Source organism: Homarus americanus, unplaced genomic scaffold (assembly GCF_018991925.1).
Source record: "Homarus americanus isolate GMGI-L3 unplaced genomic scaffold, GMGI_Hamer_2.0 scaffold74, whole genome shotgun sequence".
Lineage (NCBI taxonomy): Eukaryota > Metazoa > Arthropoda > Malacostraca > Decapoda > Nephropidae > Homarus > Homarus americanus.
The window spans coordinates 3,817,215-3,839,118 of NW_024716951.1; the positions used below are offsets into that span (position 1 = coordinate 3,817,215).

At 37.1% G+C, this 21,904-nt stretch overlaps 1 protein-coding gene across 1 annotated transcript; it reads left to right on the top strand.

The window, feature by feature from the left end:
• The first annotated feature begins 201 nt into the window (after positions 1–201).
• LOC121858651 lies at positions 202–12,241 on the top strand. The gene is made up of 6 exons (XM_042355202.1): positions 202–340; positions 3,793–4,454; positions 4,643–4,738; positions 8,342–8,500; positions 9,069–9,220; positions 10,310–12,241. Exons 2-6 carry the CDS (start codon positions 3,960–3,962, stop codon positions 10,410–10,412), a joined length of 1,005 nt encoding a protein of 334 aa, XP_042211136.1. The 5' UTR covers positions 202–340; positions 3,793–3,959; the 3' UTR covers positions 10,413–12,241.
• Positions 12,242–21,904: the final 9,663 nt, after the last annotated feature.

The window sequence follows — 21,904 nt, forward strand, 5'->3', positions numbered from 1 at the left end:
AGTGAAGACTGGCCTACGTGACCAAACTAGATGCCCGTATCCCAACGTACTTCTTAACTCTGGCTTCCTACTCTTTATGAAGTTACTTAAACCTTCCTTATCAACATATAAATATTTTTTAGTCAAATTGATATACATAAAAGTATATCTGTATATTAAACTAATCAAAATATTCATTTATTTTTTCTTATGAGTATGTTTACAGGAACCATCAGCAACACAAGTACGAAGGAGTCGTGAGTGCTCCTGTGGTCGACTGAGTGCGATTACGAATCACTATACCACGAGTGATCATCACACTACGTTCTCTTCTGCAATTAATGACAGCCACGTATTGATGGTGAGTACGAGTCAGTGTTTCAAGGCGACTTTAATCTATTGTATAATATACTGAAAGTAATTGAGTTTGTTATATGTTTTACTTGGCCTAGAACTTGGATACATCTCACTAGTGTATGTTTCCAGCAACCCTTTCTACTACAGTATATTAGCTTAATTGCCAATCTCAAAACATTAATATTCATAAGAGTTCTTTACAGCATGTATATGGTGTAAATTATCATTTTAAGACCATTCGGGTGGTTTTAAGCCGAATGTACCTGTAGTCGTGCCCGAGAGTTCTAAAACCGTAAAAATGTTTCTTTTTTTTTGTATTCCCCAGTCTTTAACCATTGAGCCATCCATGCCTCGTTGAGTCCTATATTTTTGTGGGCCATATTCTTTTGATACCCTTGTCAACCCTCTGGGCTCTGGTTGGCAAACAGACGAACACTCAAAAGAATAATTTCCCTGGTTTTTGCCAACCTGGGTTCCTTAATCCCTTAGGGTCTTTGCCACCCTGGACCCTTTAAGTAAGATGAGGGGTATGCCTTACCTGTCTAATGAAGGGGGTATGCTGTACCTGTCTGTAATGAGGGGGTATGCTTTACCTGTCTAATGAGGGAGGGCATACTTTTCTTGGCTAATGAGGGGGTATGCTGTACCTATCTAATGAGGGAGGGCATACTTTTACATGTAATGAGGGGGTATGCCTTACCTGTCTGTAATGAGGGGGTATGCTTTACCTGTCTAATGAGGGAGGGCATACTTTTCCTGTCTGTTATAAGTGGGTATGCTTTACCTGTCTACTGAGGGAGGGCATACTTTTCTTGACTAATGAGGGGGTATGCTTTACATGTCTAATGAGGGCATACTTTTCTTGACTGTAAAAATGGAGGGCATAATTTTCTTGTCTGTAATGGAGGGTAAACTTTTCCTGTGTAAAGAGGGAGAGCATACGTGTCCTGTCTGTAAAGAGGGAGGGCATACTATTCTTGCTTGATGAGGGCATGCTTTTCATCTCTAAAGATGGAGGGCATACTTTTCATGTCTGTAAATAGGGCATACTTTATCTATATGTAAATAGTAAGGGCATACTCTACCTGTATGTAAAGAGTAAGGGCATACTATTCCCGTCTGTAAGGGGGCATACTTTTTCTGTGTAAAGAGGGGGCATACTTTTCCTTTCTGTAAAGAGGGAGGGCATACTTTTCCTCTCTGTAAAGAGGAAGTGCATGCTTTTCCTGTTTGTAAAGAAGGGCATACTTTGCCTGTCTGTAAAGAGGAAGGGCATACTTTGCCTGTTTGTAAAGAAGGGCATACTTTGCCTGTCTGTAAAGAGGAAGGGCATACTTTTCCTGTGTAAAGAGGGAGGGCATACTTTTCATTTCTGTAAATAGGAAGGGCATACATTACCTGTATACAGAGGAAGGGCATACTTTTCCTGTCTGTAAAGATGAAGGGCATACTTTCCCTGTCTATAAAGTGGAAGGGCATACTTTTTCTGTCTGTAATGAGAGATGGTATGCTTTACCTGTGTAAAGAAGGGCATACTTTTCCTGTGTAATGAGGGATGGCATACTTTACTGTGTTATGAGGGAGGGCATTCAATTCATTACTTGTTAAGAGAATTCAGTATACTTTTTCAATGTTAAGAGGGCTCACTTTTCATGTGTGGAAGTGAAAGCATAGTTTTGCCCAAGGGGTAGGGGGACAAGCAGATACCACCTGATTTAGGCAGTCCCACCTCTTATAAAGCAACTCCTCCCATTCTGGTTTTCTTCAGTTCCCCTTCCCAGATATTTACAATAAAATTCATGGCACTGTATATTACTGTTATGAAATTTAGATACATAAGGTGATGTAGGTGTATCATTGGTGGCTGAATTGACTTGTGCAATCATGTTGGATTGTATGGTACTGTTCCAGATGTCTGGAAGAAGAGTGTGATCATGAATATGCAACTTCACTTACCATGGTAAAGTTGATGTACTTGAATATGGGAAATACAGGAGACCTGAAACTGACAAATCAGGTTATGAAAGTTTTGGGAAGAGTACAGTAATTGAGAAGGGAAAGAGTAGGGATAAATGAAGTGCAGTTTGATTTTCTGCCAAGAGGGGAACTACAAAGACATTACCCTGTAATTAAGAACAGGCAATTACGAGAGAAGTATCTAGGGAAGGAGAGAAAATTGAACTTTGTATTTATAGACTGAAAGGCATATGACCGGTTACCATGTGAAGTAGTGAAGTGGGCAATGAGAAGCTAGGGGATAATGTCCCTGGACTGTGACAGTGAGTTTTGTTACGTGGGAGAGATAAGTGCTGGTGGGGGTAGTGAAGCCTACTCAGTTATAAGTGTCAGAAGTGCCTAGAGGAACTTTAGGGACTTGCTGCCTTTATTGACATCAAGAGGATCTTCCTCTGTGTGATAGGAAGAATGGTGAGGTGGTTGTGATGTGTAATGTAACACTGAGAGACAGGAGGCACTGTTCAGAGCTAAGAGGGTAGCTGGGTATTAAGAGTACAGTACATTGGGAAAATTCTGCATAGAGGCAGGCTGAGATGTTTTGATCATGCAGAGAGAATGGATGAGACCACTTCGGTCAAGAGGTGCATGAGGATAAATGTGGAGGGGAGGAGAACCATGGATAGGCTAAGGATGACATGAGGAGTGGTTATAAGAAGTGTCATAGTTAAGACTTTGATGAGAGACTCAAGACTGTGCATCATGGAGAGCAGCCATCAAATAAATGCAGCTAATTCATACAAGCGTGGTAAATGGCTGTAAACAACAGTAATGATGATGATCGTAAGTGGAATGATAAAAAAGTAATTCTTTTGCTTAGTTTTTGTTATCCTTGTGTGAAAGAATACAGTATTCTGCAAAAGTATTAAATATTAAGATACCTGTACCACTATAGGATTTTTTTACGGGAATTAGCCCACCCAGGCACAGGTCACTGACCCACATCGGGGCCTGGGGGCGAAATAATAATAATAATAATAATAATAATAATAATAATAATAATAATAATAATAATAATAAAGAACCACAAAGAAATACAAAATGAAAAAAAGAATCAAAAGTGAGGAGCAATATATGTATGTTGTGTTGTCAATAGTAAGAGAAACAATTGAGACCCTGCAATTGTGTGTAAATGAGGCAGAAAGTCAGATCAGCAACCTGGGATTTAGTCACAATTTTCGTGATGCCATGTGACAGCAGGGTCTACCATAGACAACACATTATGCTTCCAATATCTTCCCAGGTGGAATAATTAGGGTTAATCATTCACATCATGGTATTTATCTCTGTGTAAATATTTTTTTTAGTTTTAGAAATAAATTTATTTATTCTTTTTATACAGTACTTGCCTTATTGCAATTTTTTACTGCTTGTTACTCTAAAAACTCCATCCCCCAAACAAGAATAAGAAAGTTGCCTATAATGATTTTTTTTACTTTATAGGTTGGGTGTGACTTACACAAGAGGATGAAAGTAGTTTAATGACCAGGAAATGACAGCAATCTTGTTTCGATTGAAGTAAGAAGCAGATACTCAACTGAAAACGATTTTCTCTAAAACTGTTTTGTGTGTGTTTTGGACAATAGAACGGAAAATAAGCTTTAATCAAAATGAATGTTGCCAGTCTTCCTCTTGTTGGACATTTATATCTCCCCTTGTTGTTGACATCTTTAATAGTTGGGTTGATAATATTGATCTTACTTGATAAAAGGAAGAATGAAGGGAAAGAAAGAGTTTTGGGGAAAAATTATACCACTGTCAGTCCTGTCAATAATGGTGTGTGTGGTGGTGAAAAGTCCCCCGGTGATACTGTTACCCCATGTGATCCAGAAACTGAAAATCCCTCTGCACACCCCAGAGAACAAATTGGTAGGGGTAAAGTTATTGTCAGTCACTCAGACCATGATAAACCCAGTACTCATAAAGTGGAAGATTTACTTGAGAGCACATCAGGCTGTTCAAGCAGTGAGGAGGATACTACAAGACCAAAGAGGAAGGTGTCTCATACCAGGAAGCACAGCTGTAGTGGTGCTAAGACCTGCTCCAACAAGAAGACTGTCTCAGAAGTGATCATTGTAGCAGACATCAGTGATGACCAACTCAGGGTATGGTTAATGTTAATCATTCTTAGAAGTAGATGACATACTGTATTTCATTTCTATGCACTGTACTATAATGCTTAACCTAGCCTGTGCCACTAATTATATGACACAGTTACCCAATAACAATCTTAATGTTTTATGGTTGAGGATTGGAGATAAAAGTGATCAAATGAAACTTCATTTCATTCCAGGTCAGCTCAGAAGACTTAGCAGAAAGGTTTACAACAGGTGGCCTCACTTGTACTACTAGAGCTTCTCTTGAAGTACAACAGTCATTATTAAACACTGTAAGTTTGCACATACTGTCATGTACAAAATATTTCTGATGGGGTTTATGTGGAAAATAGACAGTTACTGTACATACAATATGTACTTTCTTAAATTAGTCGATCCCTTTGAAGAGGAATTACACAAATACTGTACCCTGTGTTGTTCTAGACTGGCTGATTCATTCTATAGGTTTATTAAAAATATTTATTATTTAATACTCTTTCAGATTTTACCATTATAATTACTGATGTGCTATGTTAAGAGTGTACTGTAATTATAAGGGCTAGAGTACAAGTGGTATAACCTGCATTATAGTACCTGTATACCCTTTTTATCAGAAATTTTACCACTGGGGTTGAAGAAGTTTGTAGAATAGAGCTGACGGACATGCCTCTCAGAAAAGCCATAAAAGATGCATGTTCTCTGGGGTTATGAGCAGAGTTAATGTGGTAACTTAGCAAATCATATTGTGTGTTCAGTACAATATTGTACAGTAAGTCCTCGCTTAACGTCGTCCCGCTTAACGTTGTTTCAGTACTACGTCGCCAAGACCAAAAATTCGTTTAACGTCCCGGTGATCCGATACTACGTCGTTTTGCGTCGTCATGAACTACTTTCTACGCGCATCACCCACTCTTGTCTGGCCACGCTACGCTCTCTCGGCTCGGCGCGCTACCCTCCTCGCGGAACGTCACAGCATCCCCAAGCGACTCCAAGCCAGTCTCTGTTACGACTTCAAATCATTCGTGTGTACTTCAGTGCTTTTGCTCTAAAACTGTACTCTAACCATTCAAAATGGCTTCCAAGCGCCCATCAAGTGCTAGTGTAGTGAAGAGGCAACTTAAGACCATTACCCTTGCTACGAAAATGGATGTATTAACCAGATTTGAAAAAAGGGGAACGTGCTGTGGACATAGCCACTGTGCTTGGTCTAACCCCCACAACCGTGTGTACTATTCGGACCAACGCTGACAAGATTAAGGTTAGAGCGGGAAGTGGTTCTTCTCTGCATGCTACTAAGATGACTCGTACTAGAAGCACTGTGATAGAGAGGGTGGAAAAGATGCTGGCAATGTGGATAGAGGACCAGAATCAATGCAATGCCTCTGTGAGCCTTATGGCTATCCAGCATAAGGCCAGATCGAAGGAAGAGACCTTTACAGCCAGCCGAGGCTGGTTTCAATGATTTAAGCATCGGTACAACTTCCACAACATAAAGATGACTGGTGAAGTTGCTAGTTCAGATACTGTTGCTGCCGAGACATTCCCGCCAACAACGGAGGAGGAGCAAGCAGCGGCGGAGGAACCCCAGTCAGAGCAGGAGGAGGAGGAGGCAGCCGCAGACTCAGTGACTCGCCACTCTCCTCCCCACCCGCCCTCCTCCACTCCCACCCTCCTCCCCACCCGCCCTCCTCCACTCCCACCCTCCTCCTCCGCTCCCGCCATCTCCTCCTTCGCTCCACTACCCACCACACACTCGCTCTACCACCTCTGCCCATCGGTGAGAACCAATACAAACTTAGTACTGTAGTTCTATAAACAGGTAGACCACATCATATCCGGCAATCAGTAATCCGGTTCCAAAGCTGGTTCGGACATAATTTGGCCACCTCAATTTCAAATTTCGCGCTGGTCTCCTCGCCAACCCGCTGCTACTGTTTTGGTGGTGCCACTAGCTGACTCGGCTGTTGGCACGGTGTTTGAGGAGCGGCAAGTTATTCCTCTGTGTTTTTCTTCATTTATTATTATAAACTGCTCTTATTTAGCCCAAGTCATGTCTTCATTGAATAAAGGAAGTGCTTCTCGTGGTGTAAAGCGCAAACACCATACGTTGTCTATACAAGATAAGGTTGAACTTCTCAAAAAACTCGACAGTGGTGTGTCTGTTCGTAGCATATGCGACTTGTATAACTGGCGCTTCCACAACTACTAAAAGTCAACAGTAATGTTATAAAAGTTGTGGAAAAATTATTACAAAACTCAAATGTGGGTTAAAAATAAAGATAACATTATATATAAAACGATAAACTAAGACATATGAAGAGCAGCCACGTCCTGTGACGTCGCATACAGCGCAGTGCACACACACACTGCCATGTTTCACAACCATTTCTAGAGCATTACTGCTGTAAAAGTTGTAGAAAAATCATTCAAAACATTCTAATGTGGCTTAGAAATAAAAATAATATAATAATAATATAAAACTTTTGTATCATATCTTCTGTAGAATGCATAATATGGAATCTTTTCCACATAAAATGAATTATGGGTAGAAATAGGGCCGGTGCAAGAACGCCAATTCGTATACAATGAATGCGCATAAAGCGAAGGTCCAGTGTGCCACAACGCTGACATCTGTTGACAGTTGAGAGTCCAGTGGCTGTTTCTTTTTATTATCCAACTTGTACTATTTACAGAGTATTTTAAAGGTAGGGTGAGGTGGTTATGAAGTGGGTTAGAGGTGTTTATTTATTTAATCCTAATCTAACCACCTGTGGTTCGGCAAAATCACTAATCCGGCACTGCTCAGGTTCCAATCAGTCCGGATTTGAGATGGTCAACCTGTACTATTTTCTATAGAAATGGCAATGATTTTCTGTATATGTAATTTTTTTCATGGGGTAAAGGGAGGCTGGGGAACGTAACTCCTGTATTTTATCTATTTCTTATGGGGAAGTTTGATCCGCATAACGTTATTTCGCATAACTTCGCGTTTTCAGGAATGTAACCCCGACATTAAGTGAGGACGCCCTTTATAAGTTTTGGGAGCTTTGTGTTTTGTTTAATGATCTAATATTGATATTCTTAGATGAAACTAATCAATACACTAATTCTGAGATAAGAATGCACAGGCCGGACTGGATATAAAGATTAAAAAATTGAAAGCATCAGATGATGCTGGTGTAACAATGATGACCAGATAAGCTAATGCTGTACAGTACAATTATGATGGAATGCACTGTTCAGCTGACTGGCTGAAGAGTGTGATTGTGAACACTTACAAGTGAAAAGGTGCTGCACTTGAACATGGGGACTATGGGGGCCTGATGCTGTTAGATCTGTTCCCAAACATATTTACTTGGAAAAATGATACTGTACATCCTTGTAATGTAGAGGTGATATACTACATTTATTTTAGATTATTCCCAGCCTTTAGTGTCAGGTCTCCAATGTCTAGTGCATTGGTTTGGTGCGCACATTATATTTAAACTGCTGAGGGGAAGGGAACTGGCTATCTAATACAGTATACTTGTATAAAACACAGTGTCTTGTTCATTTTTGTGTTGAAGATAAGAGCTGAATTTGTCATAGAGATGCACATGCATTCTAGAGGTGTCATGAAAGTGGGTTTTTTTTTAGGGGGTTGGCCCTCACTCCCACAGGTGGAACCCCCACTCATTAAAACACTTATTTTTTGGTTTCTTTGCGATGTAAGGCCATGCTTTTTAAGATGGAACTGAAATTTGGTATATCTACTTAGGTAAATAGCCCCAAGAATGTTTATGAATATCTAAATGCCCTATGTGCATGACCACATACAGTACATATAACTAGGCTTGCAGGATCAAAATAGCATAAATTTTTTTAATCTAAAACAAATCTTGATGTTTCCACTACAGGAGCCTTCACAGCTTAGCCTTTTCCTGGTTACATCATATGACAAGTGTGAACGACTACTTGACACAGTTCTGAAAATAAGGGAAACCAGTGATTCTACATTAGTCTTCACATACAGCATTTTGTGCCTGACAGAAACAAGTTCTAGAGATATTTGTGAGGTGAGTTATTGAGAATGGAACATATGTAGCTACCTGTGTATGGTAACTTAGCCCCATCATTTCACATATGGCAACAACCCTTCAAATAAAAATATTACGTTAGTCCTTTTCTGAATTGCCTTAACACATGAAACTGACACTTGCATTGTTCTTGTTTTTAGTGGTAAAAAAAAGTGAGCATAATGTTAAGGTGCATTGATTTCAAGCAATTTGATTGGTTGTTGACTTAGTGGGCAAGTCTTGGGGGCCCTCAATTGTTTTTGTAATGAGGTCTCTCCTAGTGGACTCTCCTCTTGAAAGTTTAATGTAAGAATTGTGTAAATGCAATCAAAGAGATTACACAATAAAACCAGAATGTTTCATAGTTTTGGTGCACAAATTTTAGATAATTTGCTCTTTTGAATCACAGTAACTATGATCATAAAAAGGCTTCAAATAACTTTAAATTCTAAATAGTTGCATTTTTTTATAGCTATGAAAGCAGTGATTCATATACTACAGTATATGTACAGAAGATTCACATTGGTCATTTAGAGATCCATTAGCAAATTATTTTGTTTTCCTACAGTCTGCAGAGAGGCTTAGTGTAGCACTGTCTGACTTAGGAGGGACAAGATGGCTACCTCTTACCTGCATCACATACACTGGATACACACAAAATTCTTCAGTGTTATCCAGCTGTCAGTACACCAAAAAAGTTTTAGATAAAATCAAGAAAATGTGAGTATTTGTATGTATTCTTCACATAAATCTCTGGTGTTTGTATAAGCTGAGTGGGTAGGGGACTGACTTTAACTAGGAGTTCAAGCTCCAGCTAGTTTTGTGTAATCTGCCTACCTGTGATTATGTAAAAAAAAAAAAAAAAAAAAATTCATAGTGATATCCTCGTTAGATGGAATAATTGGTGCAGAGAGATTTCTGGGTATAGACATTTTTTCTCTTACCTGGAAAAAAATCACAGTCCCTGCATCTTGCACAGAGACAGAGCTGTATTTATTTACACAAACACCACTGTACGATTACAATACATAGTAAATAAACTAAATAATGTACAGTATACTGCTACAGTATTGTACTGTATACTGCAACAGTATTGTACTGTATATACTGGATTCCCCCAGCAGATGATGTCTTGAGCTTGTTATGTAGGCAGGCCAAATAGTGATATGATGATACAGGATGGCCTACCTTTGTCCTGTACCATCTCTTGGAGCAGGTGTTGCTAACTGTTACTCTCCTCTCCCCCCATAAAGGAGGGATTATGCATGCACTTTATACAGATTATACTGCACATACACCCTCTACACACTAGCGTACTGTCCATTTTACTATGTACAGTATACTGTACGTATGGTATTTTCACACTTACTAAATGTTTAGTACAGGGTACATAACTAATCAAGTTTTGCTTTAACACTGTGTTAACAGTATTCTTGGCTGATTACTGTGCAGTATATGCTGGTACAGTCATGTACAGTACAGTACTGCATATCACAGATTGTATGTGAAAACAGCAATGTGCAAACAAACTTGTGCAATGGCAGCAGACAATGAAGAGTATCATGATGCAAGAGTTTGAGGAGATAGGCTGTGAGATACATCAGCTAATCATAGGCATCCCATGCAGTCACATGACATTAGTGGCCAATTGTAGCTCACGAGCACTCTGCGCCTACCCACCCACTTGAGATGTACGGAATTTTTCAGAAAATGACATTTAGGCTGCAGCATTTAGTTTATCAATGGTGTATTGTACTAATTAAATAGATATATGTGCAGAATTACATATTTTTTTCATGACTCCAACAGATCAAAGAAATGCTGTGGAACGTCATGCAGTTCAAAAATGGAAGTGGACATTGAAGACTTGGCAGCTTCACTCTTACCAATAGTAACGCCAGTGAAAACATAACCATGCTCATGAGGGAGGGAGGATTTTCCTTCAACTATTCAATCATGTAAAATAGTTATCCGTGTATATCATCTTTATTTTTCAGGAGAAATTATTTGCAATTTTCAGTTTCTCCTGACTGCGGTTAACCCTTCCATAATCATCTACCACATAACTAGTACATCTTTACATGATGTCAAACTTAAATTGCAGTATGAATAGTTTCATTCTCAATTTACCTGAGACCAGACCAATGAGAAAGAGATAAAGGGAGTTATATTTCTTCTAGTTTTGAAGGATTATAAATGTGATCTCAAGAATGATTGTTAGTAAAGGTTGGAGGATGTAGTCACAGTGTAGTTTGTTGTGTGTTTGAATGTTTGATTTGTTTCTTGGACTTTTTTAAAAGTTAGTTATTTTTATTTATTTATTTATTTTTTATTTAAACCAATTAATTGCAATTTGTTTATTTTTTGTGGCATATAAATTGGGAATTGTGACATAATGATGAGTGAATTGATATTAATATTGAAAGGTACAACTAGAGAAAACATAGCCTACCACACATGGATATGTTGTCTCCTTGACAGTCTAGATCCAGTTGGTAAAATATTTCTGCTTTTGGAGTGGTGGTGGTACAGTATTCTCTTATTCAAGCTTTTCATTCTCCTGGGTTGGCTGTACAATTCTTTCATTCAACTCTTCTGACTCATAAGCTAGTGAGACTCCTTTTATTTATATATTTCATTCACAAGATGTATAATCCTTTCATTCAAATATTTCATTCATAGCATATCCATGAATATTTTAAAGAGATGGAAACTCCAGCTTAATTCCTGGAGAGAGAAACCAAAGAGTTCTTCATGTACTTTCAGGTGAAATAAATGTTGAGTAGTTTCTTTTTGCTTTCACAAAATGTAATGAATTTACAGACTAAGTTTTTGTGTGGTGCTCTCAGTTGTTAAATAACAAAAGAATAAGAAGTGTGAACAAAGTAGAAACACCATAAAGGATGCAAAATCACTGGTTAATAAGTAATACTATTGTTAAACTATGTGTGTATGTATGTATGTATGTGTAGATTACAAACACTGCCATGTATATATAGTGGTGAGGCTGGCAACTCTAAATGGGCCCCAGTGCAAACAGGTCCCAATTTAATCGTGATTGGGGCCTAACACAGACACATAGCAGTCCTAATGGTTTGGTTTGATTAGGACTGGGGTCCAGTTTATTAGGTAATGTGAGTGATATATTAAAGTTGTGGAGGAATGCTTTGAATAAATTGGCCAGGGAAAGTATATTTAAAGTTATATAGATATATCTAATTATATATGAATGTCATGCTGAGGTATAGTATCATGGCTATGTACTGGTAAAGATTTTTGAAATTTTTGGAAGCCTTCCCAGGTACAGTACAGGGTGCATGGAATCCAGAGCAACACGAAACTTTCCCACATTTGCTATTATTTAATACAATATATTGGTAGTATTGTATTACACAGTACATTGTATTTCTCTTTAAAAATATTTTTATAATTTCTCAAACTTATTGTGCTGAATCTATAGGTTATATGGTAGACACTTCATCTCTGTGCTTCTTGTCGGCCATTTTCATAATCCATGTGATGTTTGTCTTCCTCATTAGTTTAGGTCTTGTTGTCACACATGTCTGCTATGTGCTCAAATTTATACTTGGGCAGTGGTTCCCAACCGCTTTATTTAAGTGGACCAGATTGAATGGTCAAATATGTGACGAGGCCGAACTTTAAAATCGGAAAGTGAATAAATTAGTTAAGTACTCTGTACCTAGTCACTTGTTTATTAAAATAAAAAATATTGCCCTTAAATGTAAGAATTTTTATGAATACACTGTTCTAGACATCTCTCAAACAAGACCCATTAAATTTAGTGTAACCTGCCTTTTATGGGAAAGTTCGAGGGCTGCACAAAAATGGTTTGGGGGCTGCATGTGGCCCCCAAACCACAGGTTGGGGACTGCTGTTCAAAGGAAAAGGACTTGAAGTATGTATAAACCTGTACTAAGATTCTTTAACCATATACTGTATGGGAAAAGTTACGGGGGTTGGATTACTAGCATCACTGCAAGGCCTAATATAAATTGGCTACAGTCAAAGATTCACTTCACTGCAGAATACAGCTAATTTACAAAATGCAGGAAAATTGGCTGATAGCCATAAATACTACATAATTTTTGTAAAAGGTGACACTTGGACTTTTGAACTCTAGATAAAGTAAAAAATAAACCCCTTAGAGGCTTCTTAATTGCTAATATTTCATGGTGGTACGAACTGTGCAGCTCGGGTGTTTAAGATTATTTAACCCTTTTGATGCAGATCCTAGGTAGATATCTGTCCCCTCAACGCAAAGGAAAAGTAAAAAAAAAATATCGACCTTCCAAAGCTGTGTCATAGGATGTAAAAACACATTTTATGCAATAAACAACCGTATCTGACGACAATTTGTGTGTTTACACACAAATACACATACGTTTATCTATACACACAAATACACATACGTTTATCTATACACACTCGCATACAGTACACCACACTACGCTTACATTACACACACACACACACTGTGGCATGATAGCCCATGCCACTCAGACAGTATGTCTCCTTCAATCATGCACACACATTCGCATGTATGCAGACATACATACATGCACACGAGCATTTCAAATCTGCATGTACGTACTCACAAACACACACAGTACAACAGTATTATATCCTAGGTCATTCACATCTTTAGGATTAGATTACCAATAAAGTCCCAATCGGTCCTGGGCACTCAGACTGCCGTGAGGACACTTGGATACACATCTACTTTTGACCATGACAGAAGGAATACGCCCCTAGAATTATGAAACAGTCTGTATATTAGTAATCAATAAGGAACTTGTGGTAAGATTTGTTTACATTAAGCAAGAAAGAAAAAAAATACACATATGATGTAGAACAATCTGAATGATAAAGTTTTGATGGAAAGTGCAGTTAATTTACTGAAGTTATGCAAATATATTGTACTTGTATTCTGGGTTTTAATAATAATAATAATAATAATAATTAATGGTTTATTGAAAGAGCTTGGCAGCCAGAAGGCTGAAAATATACAGTTACATAATTGGGGAATGGGTTTCGAATTACAAATAATATACAAATAACATAAGTGATATAAATAAGATATATAATAACTAGATGGGGAAAAGCTCAAACTACAGGGCATTTCAACATAGTGACAGTGCAAGAAGTAGTATTTACTGGGAGTGAATACACTGGTTTATTACAAGTTATTGATAATTTTTACAATGGTTGGGACTGGGCTGTTCTTATAGCGATCAGTTCGTGCACGTATGGGCTGGATGCGGTTGCGGTGTCGAACAGCAATTCTCGGGCTAGGGATCTCAGGTGGTAGTAGGAGCCGGTGTCGAGGATGGTGCAGAAGCTTCTTACCAAATTTGCAGATGAGGTCGTGGTGATGGTCAGTGAGAGTCGAAACTGTGGTGAGTGCTTATTGATATGTGGAATAGGAAGGGGAGAGAATAATCTTGCATGCCCTCTTTTGCACTTTTTCTAGGTGTTTACGTTGTGTGGCATTTAGGGAGGAAGACCAGGTAGGGGAGGCATAGGTGAGCTTGGGAAGTATGAATGTTGAGTAAACACTGAGGAGCTCGGGTGCAGGAACTCCGAGGGACTTGAGTCGGCGGAGGAGGTGGAGACGGAAACTGGAGGATTTGACAACTTCACTGACGTGTGGTTTCCAATTTAGTTTGTTGTCTGTAAAAGTTTACTCCTTTAAGTGATATCCAAATTCTATGTAGACCATAATTTTGTCATAGTAGATGCTTTCTACCACATGCCATAAATAGACATCAGCTCCTCAAGTAGGGTTTTTCAATACTGTATAATACAGTAATTAGGTAGAAACAAAGTTTTGAAAAAGCCAAATTCTACAGGGCTTTGGCTTACATGCTGTAAGTTAATACACAAATGAATCAAATTTTAGCAACTGATGCAGTGAATACAAATATGTTTGGAGATTAAATGTTAAGGTAATACAGGGTGTCCATAAATGCTTACCCTAAAAACCGTATGTGCTCATGTTTTAATCAGGGTAATCATTTATGGATGCCCTATATTTTTTTCTGTCAGATATATGATAAGCTATTGTCTGTTCATTTGTACCTTGCAATTGAGGTCCATGGTCAGTTTGTAGCTAGGCAGCTGGTAGGTGGACACAAAAAGTCACTATAGTAATTTTGTATTTATATTTTGATATTTTAAGGGATAATAGCTTTTCTGTGTTGATTTCTGATAGTTTCTGCACTTGGGGAACAAAAAATTAGCTTGTGAAATGCACTGGTAATACAGCTATCATAAAGGAGCAAGATGAAGTTCTGCTAGGTTAACTCCTCTTCACAGCATAATGTCATGCAGTGTGGTGACCGAAAAGGGCGAGGATATCGCTGAATTTTTTTATAATCTTTTTCTTATTCTCCTTGATATTTATGTAACCAGTGCATTTCACAAGCTAATTTTTACTTCTCCAAGTGCAGAAATTATCAGAAATCAACGCAGAATAGTTATTATCTCTTAAACAGAATATAAATAATGATAGATTAAATTCTAAAGAACTGTAGTGACTTCACGTGTCTTGTCTGCCAGCCAATCAGCTGCCTTGCTACAAACTGGCCCTAGGCCTTGGTTAAAAAGTTCAAGTGAACAGACTATAGCTCTGAGAACAGTTTGAACTGGCTCAGGTACCAGTTGAATCTGTCATTTTGGGCAGAGCATATGCTTCAAAATGAAAATGTAATAAATATTATTTTAGAACACTGTACGAGTAACTTCTTTTTAACTGTACTGAATAGCTGAGATAAATCTACTGAATGGTTTACCCAAATTTAAAAGGGTATGTTTCTATTGTATGCAGAATGATACAAGACAAAGTGTTGTTATTCCACATTTATGGTCCTATGATGCATAGTGACTTCATTCTTTACCAAAGTGATAGTACAGTAATTAATTTACCATATTATTAAAGGTGCTCATAGGTGCTAAACTAAATATGAATGCAATAGTTATTTACTACCCCTGTGAAGGTAAAAGGTCAGATATACCAGTAGGTATTGATTTTCTGAGTGACAGTGGTGTCAACATGAAGTCAGTAATTATGGGTCGGATTCTGAAGAAACTGTTGTGGCCACAGTTCTTAAGTTCATGACATAACTATTAGTTATGAATAGTGGGAAACTTAATTGCTGGATTTAAATACAAACATTTTAAAGTAGGGTTAATATATTTATTTTTTTCTGAAGATATTGGTAATGTTAATTATTTCAGTATGTTAATGGTCTATAAGGTGAAGCTTAGTATATTCTAAATACAAGACTGCAGAACATCTGTATTGTATATCAATACAGGTACTGTATACCAATACAGGTACTGTATACTCACAGCTTAAGGCAGTTCTTTGCCTTTGTAATGTTTCAAAGGTTTATTTCATTTACATCATTCACACACTCATTTACTCAGAGCATGAAATATATAGTACAGTAATTGTTTTTGTTTTTTCAGTTCTACTTGAGTGGTATAGTATGGCAGCATACATTGAACTTCATAATATTGTACTGTAGTTTAATCTTAAGCCAACATATATGGATTTTTCATACCAAATTATGTTTACAAACCAAAGTGCCCTGCTGGGTGGGGTTGTGTTGCAGGAAATGAAGAGCTTCCAAGTACTGTACAAACTGTACAGTACAGTAAATGAATGTTAGCAGTAATCTAACATAAGAAACAGTTCTGTTAAATAGTACTGTACAGTAATTTTAAGAGTTTCCATCTTTGCAGTACATAAGAGGCTTAGAAATTATTAAAAATATGATAATTTCATTTTGGCACAATTTCCATGCTGTAAATAAATTTTAAAAGACCTTTTTTATTTTGATTTTAGGAGTGCTAGAGACATTCATGATAACCCTTATTTTCCTAACTACAGTAGTAGATTATGCTATCTCTAAGTACTACTGTAATGCTTTTTATCTTTAGTTTAATTAATTATAAAAATTAGTTACTATATTACGGGGGTATCTGTGACACATTCCAATGTGGAGGAGGAGGAGGAGGATAACCTGGTGATAGTAAAGTGAACTTGTGAATTTTGCTAGATAATGAGTAATTTACAACACGGGTGTGATGGGCCTTCGGACCATGAACCCCAAAAGTCAGTTATGTACAATACAGTACTGTACTTATGTTTAGACCCAAAGACCACAAACAAAAATTTGCATGTACTGTACGTGAATGGTACCTGTTATAGCCACGCACAATTGTGCGCGCCAGCCACATGTTAAGTGAAGAAACTGTTTACAACTCAGAATAGCTTACTAATCGAGATGGAGCTGATAGCAGCTGTGTGACTGCCTGAGGGGCAGACTATCCCCTTCTACTGTAGAGGCAACATCATGATTCTCGTCAGCCAACATCTTCCTGCAGGACATTATATTTGTTTTCGATGGTCTAACCCTAGACCCAAAAACGTGAGTGTGATTGTGAACTGTTGAATCCTCTGAGAACTCTAAATAACTTTAATAAGTGTAATTATGTACAGTATATTGATCATATTATTCAATGTGTGTGTCCTGATGTACCAGCAGTTGTTACATGTGAGTTATATTTAACAGGTTATGTACTGTATATTGATCATATTATTCAAACTGTGTCCTGATGTACCGGCAGTTGCTATATGTGAATTGTATTCTACAGGTTTTGACCAAATTATACTCATCGCGTCAAAGACAAGGGTCTTATTGTCCTGCACAAACCAAAATCTCTCCTATGAGCGATTACAATCAAAGCGTGGGATAGGACCATCATGGGAACTGCCAAGGATCGTGTTATCGTATGGAGCAGAAGGAAGAGGACCTATATCAGAAAGACTGGACTTCGTGTCAATATTGTTCGCCAATTCTTGTCGAGGAAGAAACTTGTGGGTCTGGTGACATTAAGATTGATGACAACCAAAGAAATGGACGAGGAGAGCAAAAATAAGAATGGCAACCCTGTTCAACACTGTTTGAACTTTCTTCAGTAGATAATCAGGTAGGCAGACCCATAAAGTTACAATAGTCAACCCCAAAAATAAATGGATGTAATACTGTCACAAGACACCATCTATCCAAAAACTGTTTAGCAGCATATAGATTTCAAATATGAATAATGCAACTCTTAACTCTTGAATGCTCTCTAAAAGTCAGTTTTGATTCAAAGTACACTTCAAGATTACAAGCAGATTCAACATGATGGAGTTGTGCTTCCCCAAAGTTTAAAGAGCCAAAATCATCTGTGCTGTTTCCCCTCCTAATTCCTTTGCTGACGATAATCTTGGTTGCCAACGGGTAGGGCATCCTTTCTCAGCTGAGAAAAAAATGCACTATAGTACTACAGTCTGTTCGCCATCTACGCCACTCTCATTCAGCATTTCTACGATCCTTAAGAAGAGAACTTATATACGAGTCATACCATGGCGAGTCATCTTGCATTGTAATTCGCTGTGTGATTTCTGGACAGCAATGGTCTGAAATGGACTGGAAGATATTATGTAATTTAATCATCTCATCAGAGGACAAAACAGAGGAGTAGACCCAGTTCAAAGAATAATTGACTTCCTGATCAATCATGGTCTGGTCAATGTTTCTAGCCCCTGAAAATGATTGCTTTATTGTAAGATGTTGGTCTTGGGATGTTAAAACCAAAGGTAACCAAAGCATGGTCAGAGACTGCTGGATCGATCAGGTCAACTGCAACATCTAATACATGGTACAGTACAGGATGCAGTGATGAAGGCATACTTGACACCACTGACACCAGGTAATAAAGTTAGTTTAATAGCTGTAGTTACAGATATTTCAATCCATTAATGGTATGTATTTCTTTACAAAAAGTTTACTTATAAATATGAGCAGTCAGTGGGTCATTATTTCCTGGAATGTGTAACCAAAACATCAGCAAAATGTGTAAAGGGCATCTTAAATTAAGATGATATAAGACTAATTGTTTTTCATTTCAACAAGATGAAGCAAATATGTTCTGGTATGGTGTTCTCTTTCCACAACAAAGCCTTAAGGAATTCATTTGACCTTGTGGAAAGATAACATACATATGTCTAGTCATACTTTATAAAATGTATAAAATATCTTTCCTGATAATTCTGAAACGGTAAAAGTATGTGCAGTGTCTCATTAATCAGTAAGATGTACTTACGAGCACAAGGGACAATGATACACAATGTTGTGCAAGGGTAGACACAAAACAATTTAGTTTACTAATGGGTTTCTGACACACATTATGCTGAAGAAAATCTTTTATTAGCAGGGTTTGCTACCCAACAAAAATCAAGTTTTTTAAATACTAACAGCATAGTAACAATTATATTGATGTATATAAACTCGATTGCATACACTTTCTTGAGGGCTAATCATTTCATGAATTGAGAAAATTATAGAAAAATATAGAGAATGGGGGTCTTTACAGAGCGTATGGCCATGTTATGTTGGGGATACAGAGTACATCACTGATATTCTATATTTAGCATAAACATCTATATTAAAAAGCATCCCACATATATTTGCCAATTACATAATGCAAACTTCATAACATAAATTCCAATTCCCTGGTGCTGCAATCATGATGAGCTGGACAGTTTATAATTCAGACAATGTTGTGCACAGAATACCAAAATAAGGAAGAAATTACCAGCGAGTGCAGCAGTGGAGGGATACTAAACTTAAAGTAACACACCCACCCACACACTATTGAAAGGGCTCATGACTAAAACCACAGAAGTGTCACTATGTATAAATTCCAAGAGTAGAAAAAGGCTTGTTTTCACTGAGTCTTTGTAGATTAAAGAAGAAAAAAATATATACAGTAATTGCTGAACATCAATTAGAGCATTCAATCATTCTTCAGTAATATTACTGTGCATTTATACTTCAGATGAAATACATATTATGAATATACTGTACTTCAGTTTTGTAAAAAAAAATCGAGCTTATTCAAAAGACTGGCAAAACATATACATAATTCCTTATGCACCCAATTCCAATAAAATTTTTTGCTATTTTTAAAATAGGCTGAATCACCTTGCTGTCAAACATACCTTCCTATTGTATAGTAATTCTAAATGCCCCTACATGTCTCACATTCCATCTGTCACTTTGATGTACCTTTTTTTTAAAGACTTCACTGACTGTTGCTCAAGTATATCATTTTAATGCTCAATTATCATAATGAAAAGTGAAAAAAAGCAACATCGAGGACAATCCTGAAAAAATTATAATATTCAAGTCAGCACATACAATACATGTAATAATAGAATTTGTGGAATACTACAGTATAATAATAATACAGTGAAAGATCTCTTAACCATGGTATATGAAGGTTCCGAGTTACATTGGCCCCAGTCCAAAAATGCCGAATTTAACCTTACCATAAGGACTGAAACCCATGAGAATTGGGGTCAATTAGGACTGGGGCCCATGAGACTCAAGCATATATGGAAAAGATCTCAATCCTAGCGGTTAGTTTATGGCCTACTGATACTGGGCTCCATTTGACCAGTCAATTTATAGAGCACAAGGGGTGTGAAAAAAAGAAAAAAGATGCACTGATCTTAAGTTGCATCTGGTAGTTTTGAACATTGGGATAATCTATTCAGATCCCTTCAAGCTTTTTTTGACAACACTGTATAACATTACAAGGCTGAATTCACAAATATTCAAAGCATGCATGCAATGCCAAATGTTCTCCAGAGTAAAAAAAATAATAATATATATATATATATATATATATATATATATATATATATATATATATATATATATGAACAACGGAGTACCTTAGCTTTCGTCTGAAGATGTCTTGAATAAAGACGAAAGCTAAGGTACTCCGTTGTTTCCATTTTCCCGTGTGATTTTATCAAGATTTATCTTATCCACGTTTTCATTGTGGATTTACATGAAATATATATATATATATATATATATTTTGTTTATTTATTTATTTTTCTCCAACCATTGTTTACATACTACAGGTAATTTTTTGGTATTCATGCAAGCCCAGTCCTTCTACAGCAAATAGTGACCTGTATCATGAGTAGCACAGGCTCTCCCTTCATTCTTTATCATTTGTTCTCTTAAACTGGTGTAACAGATGTGAATTAACTTGAAATCACATTTACTACATTTGCAAATTTTTAAGTTGACTTATCATTACAAAAAGATATTTCATGCTCAAGGAATGACAGGTATCACATTCATAGTTTACATCAAACACCAAAATAAAATAATGATGAAAAACTAATTGGAAGTATAGTATGAAAGACTCCTTGTGCTTAGCTCACTTGTTTACTGTGCCTCTCTGTTGACTACGACTAAACAAATGTCTTAGTGTAATATTAAGAAGAAGGTAAAACAAGATGGAAGTATATGTGTGGTTTGGTGATGAACTCGGCATACTTCAGCATATAGTAAGACCTCTTTAAGTTGAACTTCTATAAGTAAAAAAAAACCCACAAGATGGACAAAACTCTGGCTTAGTGGGGGGGGGGTGTCAAGGAGCGGCAGTTCAGCGAGGTGTCAGTTCCCGCATGTTTGTTGTCACCTCTCAAGCAAGCAAAGGCAAAATGACACCACTGAATTCCACTGGGAAAAATGGATGGTGCTCAGAATTCTACCAATTGAAGGGAAACTGAAGATATGACAGAATCGATACTGGAGTCTCCATGAATCTTAACTGTGAAGAGTTTGGGCTGAAGAGAAGTACTTTTTATGACATCAGCTAGATGTAAGTGCATACAAAATATAAGTGAAACTACTGCAAGTGTAAGCAGCCCCCAATCATCCTCCTCCTCAAGATTCATCTGCAACAATAAAAGTAAGTGCAGTGTAAATGTATACTATTAAATTTAATTTTGTTTTTGAAAAGGATGTGTCAGTAAATTGTAGTTGAAAGTACCCAAGGGGAAGGCTAGACATAAGTCAGACAGCCCCATATAATCCTTCTTAGAAAGGTATTACTGTATGTACACATGATCAAAAAGTGTCTGTGCACATTTCACGTGAAACAATGTGACACCACAAACAATGGAGCTTGCAAAATGCCATATATTGCTTGTTAGCGACATTTCCTGTTTTATCTATAGTAAGTATTGTTATTATATGCACAGAGAAAAAAAATTAATCTTGCGAACAATGTGTACTTGGTTCATGTTGACGGTTACGTTTTCTATATATATATATATATATATATATATATATATATATATATATATATATATATATATATATATATATATATATATATATATATATATATATATATATTAGAAAAATATCTCCTCTTACACAGATATATTAATGTAATAATACCAATAGAGAGTAAATAAAAACCATTGTTGTTTACCCCCCTTACAGAGGATTACTGTAC

Coding starts and splice junctions, on each gene's coding strand:
- LOC121858651 (XM_042355202.1), top strand. CDS start 3,960: ATGAATGTTGCCAGTCTTCCTCTTGTTGGACATTTATATCTCCCCTTG. Junction 4,455..4,642: donor TCAGTGATGACCAACTCAGG/GTATGGTTAATG, acceptor ATTTCATTCCAG/GTCAGCTCAGAAGACTTAGC. Junction 8,501..9,068: donor GTTCTAGAGATATTTGTGAG/GTGAGTTATTGA, acceptor GTTTTCCTACAG/TCTGCAGAGAGGCTTAGTGT.